The sequence below is a fragment of the Dunckerocampus dactyliophorus genome, chromosome 8 (assembly GCF_027744805.1).
Source record: "Dunckerocampus dactyliophorus isolate RoL2022-P2 chromosome 8, RoL_Ddac_1.1, whole genome shotgun sequence".
Classification (NCBI taxonomy): Eukaryota; Metazoa; Chordata; class Actinopteri; order Syngnathiformes; family Syngnathidae; genus Dunckerocampus; species Dunckerocampus dactyliophorus.
Genome location: NC_072826.1, coordinates 3,406,906 through 3,417,533, shown reverse-complemented (window position 1 = coordinate 3,417,533; position 10,628 = coordinate 3,406,906). Strand labels below are relative to the sequence as shown.

At 40.3% G+C, this 10,628-nt stretch overlaps 1 protein-coding gene across 1 annotated transcript; it reads right to left on the bottom strand.

Annotated features, from left to right (window-relative positions):
* Positions 1–4,937: 4,937 nt before the first annotated feature.
* Positions 4,938–6,953, bottom strand: LOC129186707 (green-sensitive opsin-like). The gene is made up of 5 exons (XM_054785219.1): positions 6,473–6,953; positions 6,234–6,402; positions 5,918–6,083; positions 5,589–5,828; positions 4,938–5,502 (listed from the first exon to the last, which is right to left on the bottom strand). The coding sequence occupies exons 1-5, from the start codon at positions 6,855–6,857 to the stop codon at positions 5,404–5,406; spliced, it is 1,059 nt and encodes a 352-aa protein (XP_054641194.1). The 5' UTR covers positions 6,858–6,953; the 3' UTR covers positions 4,938–5,403.
* Positions 6,954–10,628: the final 3,675 nt, after the last annotated feature.

The following is a 10,628-nucleotide window of genomic DNA, read 5'->3' as shown; positions in this document are numbered from 1 at the left end:
CTAACAAGAAAACTAAGACAGAAACAGCAGCAAAAATCAGCACTAATTTCATAAGAATAAAGTCAAAATTTTATAGAAAAAAATGTAATCTCATAAGAAAACGCCATAATTTTACGAGAATAACGTAATATTACAGTCGTCCCTCGTTTAATTGGTTCCAGACCTAACCTCTTAAATGAATTTCCGTGATACAGGATTCAGTGTTAATACATTAAATATTTTTGTAGTTAGAGCATAGAAAACTGGTTTATGACTTTCTAAATAAATTTTTTAACATTATTAGAGCCCTGTAGACATGAAATAACACCCCTATAGTCACCTTTACACTCCTATTATTCATTGTTTACACCACATAGCTAGAGAGCTAACAAGCTAGTGAGCTAGCGAGCAAACCAGTTAGTCTCGAATTTATTTCTTTTAAACTTCCATCCATCTTTTACAGGGGCAGCAGCCTAAACAGGGAAGCCCAGACGTCCCGCTCCCTGGCTACTTCATCCAGCTCCTCCCAACGGATCTGAAGGCGTTCCCAGGCCCGTTGACAGACATAGTCTCTCCTACATGTCCTGGGTCTTCCCCGAGCCCTCCTACCAATCATATGTGCCCTGAACACCTCCCCAGGGAGGCGTCCGGGAGGAATCCTAAACTGATGCCCCAGCCATGTCATCTGGCTCCTCCTCCGCATTGAGAGGAGCAGTGGTTCTAGTCTAGAGCTTCAAAATGCAAAAAGAAGAAATGGGAGTGAGACAAAAAACATTTGAGTACGCAATTTACTGCAAACAAGCATTAAAGTGAAATAGGCTGTTCATCAGCTGATCAAACATTTAAGACCATATGCCAACACCCCTCCATGAATTGTGTACACTCTTGGAGGTGAAGATGCTGGGTGTGGAGGTCCTGGGCTGGTGTGGTTACATGTGGTTCGGTTGTGAGACCGTTTGGATGTACCGCCACATTCTCTGAGACGGCTTACGACAGAGAAATGAACGGCATCTGTGGTACTCTGTCCTGTGATGAAACTGCACGTTTTGTAGAGACCTTTTATTGTGGCCAGCCTAAGTGCAATAGCCATGCTGTCAGCTAGCTCAGCTAGCTCTGCCACACCTGTGAGGCGGATGGATTGTGTTTAATCACAGATCAGGGTCGCGGGGATATGCTGGAGCCTATCCCAGCTGACTTCGGGCGACAGACCCTGGACTGGTCGCCAGCCAATCGCAGGCCTTCAAACATAAGGAAGAAAAATATGGTGTGCCACATTATTTTCCCCCATTTAGAACATTGTCTCAGGTAACCAAGAGCGGTTCCTTGCCCATATAATTAGCAATTAACGACCGCAGAGTGGAAATATTCTTTTTCCAGCAAAGTCCTTGATGCAAGGAGAGAATGGTGGCTTCACATTCACTGCACATCTAAAAGCATCCATGCATCCACGGCTGTTCTTATCACAGCCTGGAATTACACATGCACACTTTGTTATTAAGGCCTCAGTTTGCAGCCAGCCTCTATAGTGCTACAAACAATTAGAAGAGCGAGCAGTGGCACGCCTCTCCGCCACCGCTAATGGCATGCAGGTGTCCCGTGCCGCCTCCCGGCGCTAAATTACAGTGCATGTGCTCCCTGGCACGACAATTACCATCAGCCTTGCCTGCAGGAAATACGAGGTTGCATCATAGGATGGATGTCACGTTGCGCATCATGACTTACTTGAGCTAGGACGTTACGGCCTTGTGTTGTGTAGTATTTGGTATGTGTGTATTTTCCAACCCTTTTCCGTTCTGTTCTACACTTTCTGGCCACAATATTAGGCACCCCTGACATACAGTAGAAGAGCTGTATCCAAAAGAACAAAGATCATCACGTAGACTTTTGTTTGTATTCATTTAAGAATATGTTCATTCGTGTTGTTGTAGAGCTGTAAATAGTAGCAATGCGTTCATTGTAGCGATCTCATTTGTCATATATTAGGTATTGTGTCTAACGAAGACAGAAACAACATCAAATGAAAAGCACTCAATGAATACAGAGCCACCATCCACCAGTACAAGCCTGGAGTTTGTTTGCAGAGGGAAGACGATACGTCGCTGTTTGCTTGCATGAACTAACTTGAGGTTGCACACAAATCCAACAATAACGTCATCAAATGTTACCTTTATGCATTCCCACATTGTATCAGCATTTGGGACCACTTATGAAGAGAAAGAAAAAAGTAGTCTATCTGTGGGATAAAGTTCGATGGTTTATGTCGACTAATGTCTGCGTCAACAAGCATTAACTAGAGAATCGAATTGAATGGAATCGTATCGCTTGTACACTGTATGGAATCCTTCTGTTTTTAAAATATACGGTTTTTGAACTGTATCGTAAGCAGTGTATCTAGATTGGAATGGAATCGTCCATCACAAAGATATTTACACCCCTACTTCCTCCGAAGTTCTCAAATGGTCTCAACCTGGGATCCACGTTTGTTTTGGGGTTTTTTGACTCATTTTGACTCATTTTGACTGACTCATTTTCATTTTTATACTTATTTTTATTTAAAAATAATACTTTTATTTAAGTCAAAACAAGCAACTTTACTTGGGTCTTGCTTTGTTGTTTTTTTTTTGTTGTTTTTTTTACGTCGCCAATGTCATTTTTGAAGCATTAAAACACATAATTACATTTTAGAGGAATTTATTCGGGCATCAAGGAAATGAGGAAGAACACAAAATGACTCCATGCAGAAAAATAATGCTTAAATTAAAATGGAAAATTGCAAATCAAAATTGCACTAAATAAGACCACACGACCCACCAGTTGGGAACCAATGCTTTATATGGATTGCTCATGTAGCATCTCATTTTTAAAAAACTAGCTAAATAACCAGCACATTTATTTCACGCATGACTCCAGAAAGCCTCAAGGAGGCAATATAACATGAAATGGGAACGATGCAGTGCACTTGCACAGTAATGAATACCTTTCTGGCAGTGTCAGTCAGAAGTCAGCATTATTATCTTTGCAAAGTATGAGCTCTTGCATTGGATGGCTTTTTACCTGCAGCTGTACCTGATGTTTCACCTTGGAGGTCAACTCTGCATCTCACATGACGTAATATTTCAAAAATGATCAGCATTGAGGGTCATTTTCCATTCGGGATATGCCTCATGGCAGCGTTCCGACAGATTACACTCGAGTGACATCCGACTGATGACACGCTTGCCTTCGATTATCACACAACATGAAGGCTGTGGTTATAAAGGGTGTCCATAAAAACACTCCCTGAATTCAAACAGGTCTAAGAAGCTTTCACAGTTAGTAGCTTCAGATGCAGGAAAGACCAGTGTGCTGCACCCACAGCCGGCTGGCCCATTAGGCAATTCGGCAAATACTAGGGGCACCGCCATTGCCTTCAGGAGGTGCCATAAAACTGGGAGAAAAATTCACCTTCACTATAATTAAATTAAAATGAATTATTTATGAACTCTTAAAACGGAAAAGCTCACATGAATTCAAATGTAAAGCATTGCCTAATTTATGCTACTCCAAATGCTAGCAAGTAAAGGCCATCATTTTTAGACCTAGTTTTGCATACAGTTGTAGAGTACACTGATTTAGATCAAGTTTCACATGAGCACTGACAAATCCATCATAAAAAGTAATCATCCTACACATCTTTTATTCCGCTTTGATGTTGGCATTCTCCCTTATGATTGGGTTGAATGTGAGCTTCACTGTTTGTGTCCATTCACGATGGCTGTGGCTTTCAATTTATTGGGATTGATGTTTCTCCCGTTCTTATTCATTTTCTTGTGTTTTCTTTCTCTTTTTTTTAGGGAGAATGATCAGAATAAGGATTTCATTGCTACGGTACCTGTTTTACTGTGCATATGACAATAAAAATCTTGAATCTTAAATTTTCATTTAATAGCAAGTTTGATGGGGAAAGTTTGCCAATCATGATAAAGCAGTATCCAGAGTACAAAAATACATACATTCAACGATAAAACCTCATTTTCGGGGGATCCACCTTGAGGCGATTGGAACGAAAGTAAATGAAATCTTCAAGCTGAAACACTCTAAATGTACAAAATAATCATTAAAGTTACTTATTTGTTCACACGACGCACGCAGAGCAATGAACAAGTTCATGCTCTGTCATTTTTATTGACGTACACCCTATGAGACTTGGTGTACCCCTGAGGGCACGCGTACCCCACGAGGAATCTAGGCAATGTAGGTATTATCTTGCATAGTGTAAAAGCTTACAATAGTTATTGCATGGTCATTTAAATTGTTTGACGTTAATTGTTGTATTTATAATGTATTACTATTATTATTTATGATTTTTATTTGGGGGTTTTTATATTGCATTTCAGATTTTGGGGGATTTATTTGTCATGTGTTAACCATGTAAACTGGGTGACACATTGAAGATAACTGTCAAATCAGTGCCATTCACAACAAACAAACAAAACCTAACATACAAGTAGACACTAGGTGCCAGTAAAAGCACATTCTCTGAACCGGATGTCAAATGACTGCATTACAACAACATGCAGGACCGGAGAGGATTCCTTTTTGGTTTTTTGTGAAAGTTAAAATACAGGAAATTGACAGGAAACGATTTACATGGGAGGACAAGTGGAAAGAAGGGAGTTTCCCAGGGAAAACGGGAGGGTTGCCAGGAATGGTTAGTATTACTGCCACAGTTTACGCCAATAGAATTTATAAAGGGAACATGATGGTAAATGAAAGATTTTAAAGTTTATTTGGAGTCACTTCCTGCCACTATATATTTGCCACTGGCACCTAAGTCCAATATTTCATCCAGTCTGTGATTTCAAGTGTGTTTCTTTGCAATCTTACTGAAGTTTTTATACCATATGATTCTTTACGTGTGTTTCCGTGCAGAGTCGTGGTTGAAAAACAATCAAATCAGAGTCAAAGGGACACACAAATCTTTTCATGCATGCATTTATTATCTACACTCCTTCCTATATTTTTTGTTCATTTTTATGAAATACATAAAAACAAGTGAAACATGACATAATTACATGAAAATATACCCCCACGTGTGATTGCACATTGCACGCATTGTGTTGTTTACGCCGCAGCGGGTTCCAAGTTGCGAGTCGAGCGCTTTGCGAGTGGCATCAAACGCTGAACGGTGAGTCCTGGTTCATTCACACACACACGCTGACGCACACACGTGGATGCCATTACTCTGGTATCTCTTTCCACTTTTGTCTTGTTTATGCATATTAACAGGTGAGTTGATATTCCTTAGAGTGTTTTGTCCAGAGTCCTTTCATTATCCATAATTCCATTTGGCAAAAGTTCACAATGTTTTTTTCGTGGGATGGTTTAAAAATCTGGATGCAATCGGTAAGGAAAACGTCCATAGACTCTGAGGTGTCGTCACATTTAAGACACAGAAGACACTTCTGTCTTGCTGGCGGAAACCGAGGACTCATCCTCCACCATGCCACCCATTCCAATGGTGCTCAGCATGCAGTTACGGAACTGGAAACAAGAGCAAAGAGAGCCATTTCAGCACCGAAGTTGCAGCATTTAATGTCCAGTAAGGGGGAACGAGATTGTGTACCAACCTGTTTGTTCATCAGCACATAAATGATTGGGTTATACAGGGCGGAGCTCTTTGCAAAGAAGGCAGGGATAGCAGCGGTCATCGCTGAGAAGTAAGCTCCCTTGTTCATGAAGATCCATCCGGCAAAGGTAGCATATGGCACCCAAGCCACCAGGAAGCCTAAGACCATCAGCACGCACATACGTGTCACTTCCTTTTCAGCTTTCTGAGTGGAGGCTGACTCCTGCTGCTGGGCTGCAGCCTGGAGGCAAAGCACAGGAGATGGTGTTAGCGGTATGACACCTTTATGGTGCACATTGTGTTGCTGATTACGTGTGGCGCACAACTTACAGCTTTGACTGTCAGCACAAGGCTGCCGTAGGTGAAGAAAATCAGGAAGACAGGAGTGAAGAAGTGGACGACAAACATGTATATGACATAGGATTCGTTGTTGAAGCCTGGAGCCAGAGTGTAGTAGTCAGGCCCGCAGGAGCACTGCATGCCCTCAGGGAGGTACCTGTTGAACAATGAATCAAATATTCTTTCGAGGCTTTGACAGGGTGGAGCTTATTTGAAGGCTAATGTGACTGGTTGTCTCAGCCAGGATAAGCCCTGGATTCCCGATGTCCCTTTGCGGGATAAGCACTACAGCACATAAATGGTCTACCTGGACCAGCCAAAGAGTGGGGGTGCGGCACATGCTAAAGCCATGATCCAGGTGAAGAGGACTCCGGCTCCGGCGTGTGTCCCGGTGAACTTGAAGCTTCCCATAGGTTTGCAGACGACGATGTATCTCTCAACAGCCAGCACCACCAGAGACCACAGCGCAACTTCACCTGCAAGACAGTTTAGTCAGGAATTGATCTTCTTAACTTTCCCAAGTTGCGTTTGTGACTGGGATCTTACCTCCCAGCGTGGCCATGAATCCCTCCACTGCACAGGACGTAGCTCCCATGATGAAGTAGCCATTGACAGCAGAAGTGATGGTAATGGTGAAGCCGAAAAAGCACATGATCAGACCAGCCACAGCCAAATTGACCAGGATGAAGTTGAGAGGTTGCCGGAGCTTCTTGTTCTGAGCCGTCACCAACAGTGTCAGACCGTTGATGGGGGTTCCAGTGCAGATCAGGAAGAACATGTAACAAGCCAGAAGCTTATACATTATGGGATCCGCCAAGTAGTACTGCGGGTATTCAAAGGGACTTCTAACAATCCCGGTCCTGTTGGACATGGGGATGTAGAAGTTTTTGCCCTCTGTGCCATTAGGCTCGAATCCTCCGTCCCAAGCCATCGTCAGTTGGTTCGCAGGAGCTTCAGTCAGTCCGGACTTGGGAAGCGTGAAATCGCGAGTGGTGTCGAGAAGCCAACCCCACACCAGTGGCTTATGTCGCTCTGGGTGTTGTTTTATACCTCCTGGAGGTGATCCTCAAATTGGCAAAATTAGATTACAGGAGGATTGAGAGGAAGTGTACAGCTCAAGACTGCCTGATAATTGACTTTGCCAAAGCATCGAGGCAGTAACCCTTTGTTAACTGCCCTTTCTGCACTTTACATTGCACTGAATCATGAAATCATTGCTTACATGTCACTCGTCACACCAGTTATTCAACGTTACGCTTATCGCATTGTCCACATTACAGTATATAGTATTACTTGGTCAGATAAAATGCATTTGTTACATTAACAGAATAACAGCAATAACAAAAACTAGATGGACAATTCAAAAAAGTGAATTACAGTTAAATCGTCAAACTGCAGTGCAGTTAACAAGTACACTTAACTTTTTATTATGGCATTTTTTAAATGCAATCAAATAAATGAAATAAAATTATATTTTATATACACACACATACATACATATATATATATATATATATATATATATATATATACATATATATATATGTATGTGTATATATACATATATACATATATATATATATATATATATATATATATATATATATATATATATATATATATACACACATACACACACACACACATACCTGTATATATACCGTAAAGCACCGTGTATAAACCGCACCCGTGTATTAACCGCACCCCCATTTTCAGGCTCACGGCGGGGGAAAAAAAATGTTTAGTTCATAAATGCTTGCCAACTCTGTCATCTCAAATCAACATGCGTAAAGGTACTCAGCAATTTCAAAAAGACGAATAAAGAAAAAATCTGAACTTCAGCATCTAGATCTTTAATATTGTGGCTAAGCACATATTACTACTACTACTACTACTACTACTACTAATAATAATAATAATAATAATAATAATAAAAAACTTAAATAAAGAAATTAGCAATTTTCAGAGATGTTTTGATATTTTATCTTTCACTGATTCCCTTTTTCTCTATTATTTTATTGCATTGCTATTTATTGCTTCCGTACTTGTGGACGCTCCAGGTAGATTACAGTTCTGGAATATGACACCAGTGGAGAATAATGGATTCCTGGGAGCTTCACGTTTGATTTGTCTCAAATATTAGGCACTTCATTTGCATGTTTTTCTCTCGACACGTTTCTTTGTGCACTTGCAAAACATGTGATGGTTCTGTGGTCACATCCTCATATCTTGGCAGTTTCAAGAGTGCTGCGTCCCTATGAAAGATGTTTACAGTTGTTGACTTTTCAGAGTCTGTTAAATCTCTTTTCGGACCCGTTTTGCCAGAGGAAAATAAGCTGCCTCATAATTGTGCACACCTGATAAAGGGTGTTGATCTCCTAAGGCCACACCCTCCCTCAGTACACGCATGCACATCACCTGGTGTGCTTAAACCCAATAGGCATTCAAGTTTATTCAGCTTGGGGTTGGAAAATATGCAGAAAAAGAAATGAGAATATGGTCACAATACTGACTTGCCTAATAACTGTGCACAAAGTATATATATATATATATATATATATATATATATACATATATACACACAGTATATATACATATATATATGTATATATATACATACAGTATATATATATATTATATATATATATATTTTTTTTTTTTATTTATATATATATATGGTATAAGCCAGCAAAAATATGTGATTTATGATTTCAAAAGCCTCGTGTGGACATGTGTTGTGAATTAGCACATGTGCTACGATGCCTCTGGTTTATCCAACATCAAATAAACAATACAACAACGAAAAAAGAAATAACATTTTGCAATAAATGTGATGTGATACAATGCTGTTGTGCATCACACAAACATGTGACTACATTGTGTACTGTATTATAAAAACATTGTTACTATTTTTATTTTGAATGCAAACGTAGTGGCACTCCTGTGTGGCTGAATGTCCCGGGCAGAGAGCATCTTCCATCCCGCTCACTAAGGCCCAGTTAAGCCTCTGCTTTTATGGAAGCTTAATGTGAGACATCAGGTGACGCGTGAGCCTCAACACAGCGCTCAGCTGCCCATTGGCTTTGCTCTACATCCGTGGTTCCTTTTCTTTTCAAACTTCCGTACAACTTGAGAACACGTTTGACCTGAAGCTATGCACCCCCTACTTCAGCACTCCTTAAAAAACATAAATCAGTGTCTGTAAGCACACAATACACACAATGTATTCATTTGAATTATTTCATAATTTATTAAATTCATGATATTAATGTGTTTATTGTATTGATTTTATTATTGAAGAATTATTAAGAAGAAGTATATACATTGTTTGTTGCTATAACGCACACTCCTTTCTTCTGCACTGTGCTCCCTGGAGGCATTATTCACATGATGAGACGTTCAAGCACTCTGTGTAACTCTGAGTTTTATGCTTTCAGGCACCAATGTAGTCAAACTGTTTTTAATTTTTATTCACATACCCCCATAACAAATTGCGCTCCGCTATGGGAACTAAAATCAAAGTACTCAGGGCACAAAGTACTCGTGTTTTCAGCATCCTACTGCATGCCTGCAAAATCCGGTCACTCAAAAAAAGAATATGGAACAATGAAGTACGGCAGAGGGTGAGCATGATGGACGGCATAAAGAAAAACATAGTACAAACTGTCATGCAGAGAAAGCTGAAATTTTGTGTCACATTTGCAGAATGCCAGACCATAGAATTGTCAAATCAGCTGTCTTTGGCATCATTGAAGGCAACAACAAAGAGAGAATGGCTAGACGACATCAAGCATGGTGCCAGAAGAGCATATGGCAAACCAAGACAATTGTCGTGGACAGTGACGCCTCTACCGACCGCCACGGGACAGAGACCCATGGATATTAAGTCAAGTAAGTCATGGGAACGTAGGCTCTCCATCATTTATATACACTCTTTATCGCCCCCTGCAGTGATAAAAAAGATGTTTTCCATCCAAATAGGCACACAAATGATATTACAAGTATCATTACATTTACACTTGTTGGTGACACCCAGTGGTGTGAATTAAGTGTGAATGGTTGTGTGAGAAAAGGCAGTGTCTTTTTCCCTCCTCTTCAGCTAGAGTGAAGAGGGAAGCGGCACAGGTAATAATGGATTGTGCAAGGAGTGTGTGGACGCCACACACCACTTTCACCATCTGGATCTGCACACAACCTGACCTTCCTTGCCAGGTGAAGTCCATCAGTATTGGTCTATTGGTCTGCTCTTCAGTAACTCCCATTGCACTCATGCTTGCAAAGCACAATTAAAGTTATGGATAGACGGTCACATTTTACAATAGGGTTCACAAAAATACAGCAGTTACCAAGGAACTAATGAAGAACTAATGACTGAGGCACATCAATTTTGAATAGTTACTGAGGAACTCATGAGGAACTAATGAGTAGAGTAGTTACTGAGGAACTAAGGCACATCAAGTTAAAGTAGTTACTGAGGAACTAATGAAGAACTAATGACTAACTAATGAGTAGAGTAGTTACTGAGGAACTAAGGCACATAAATTTAAAGTAGTTACTGAGGAACTAATGAAGAACTAATGACTAACTAATGAGTAGTGGTTAGGTTAAGGTAGGTTTGTTCCTCATGAACTACTGTAATTTTTTTGTATCTTATTGTAAAGTGTTACCGGATAGACTTACTTATCATTACCTATACAATTAT

Coding starts and splice junctions, on each gene's coding strand:
- LOC129186707 (XM_054785219.1), bottom strand. CDS start 6,857: ATGGCTTGGGACGGAGGATTCGAGCCTAATGGCACAGAGGGCAAAAAC. Junction 6,403..6,472: donor ATTCATGGCCACGCTGGGAG/GTAAGATCCCAG, acceptor ACTGTCTTGCAG/GTGAAGTTGCGCTGTGGTCT. Junction 6,084..6,233: donor CCACTCTTTGGCTGGTCCAG/GTAGACCATTTA, acceptor ATTGTTCAACAG/GTACCTCCCTGAGGGCATGC.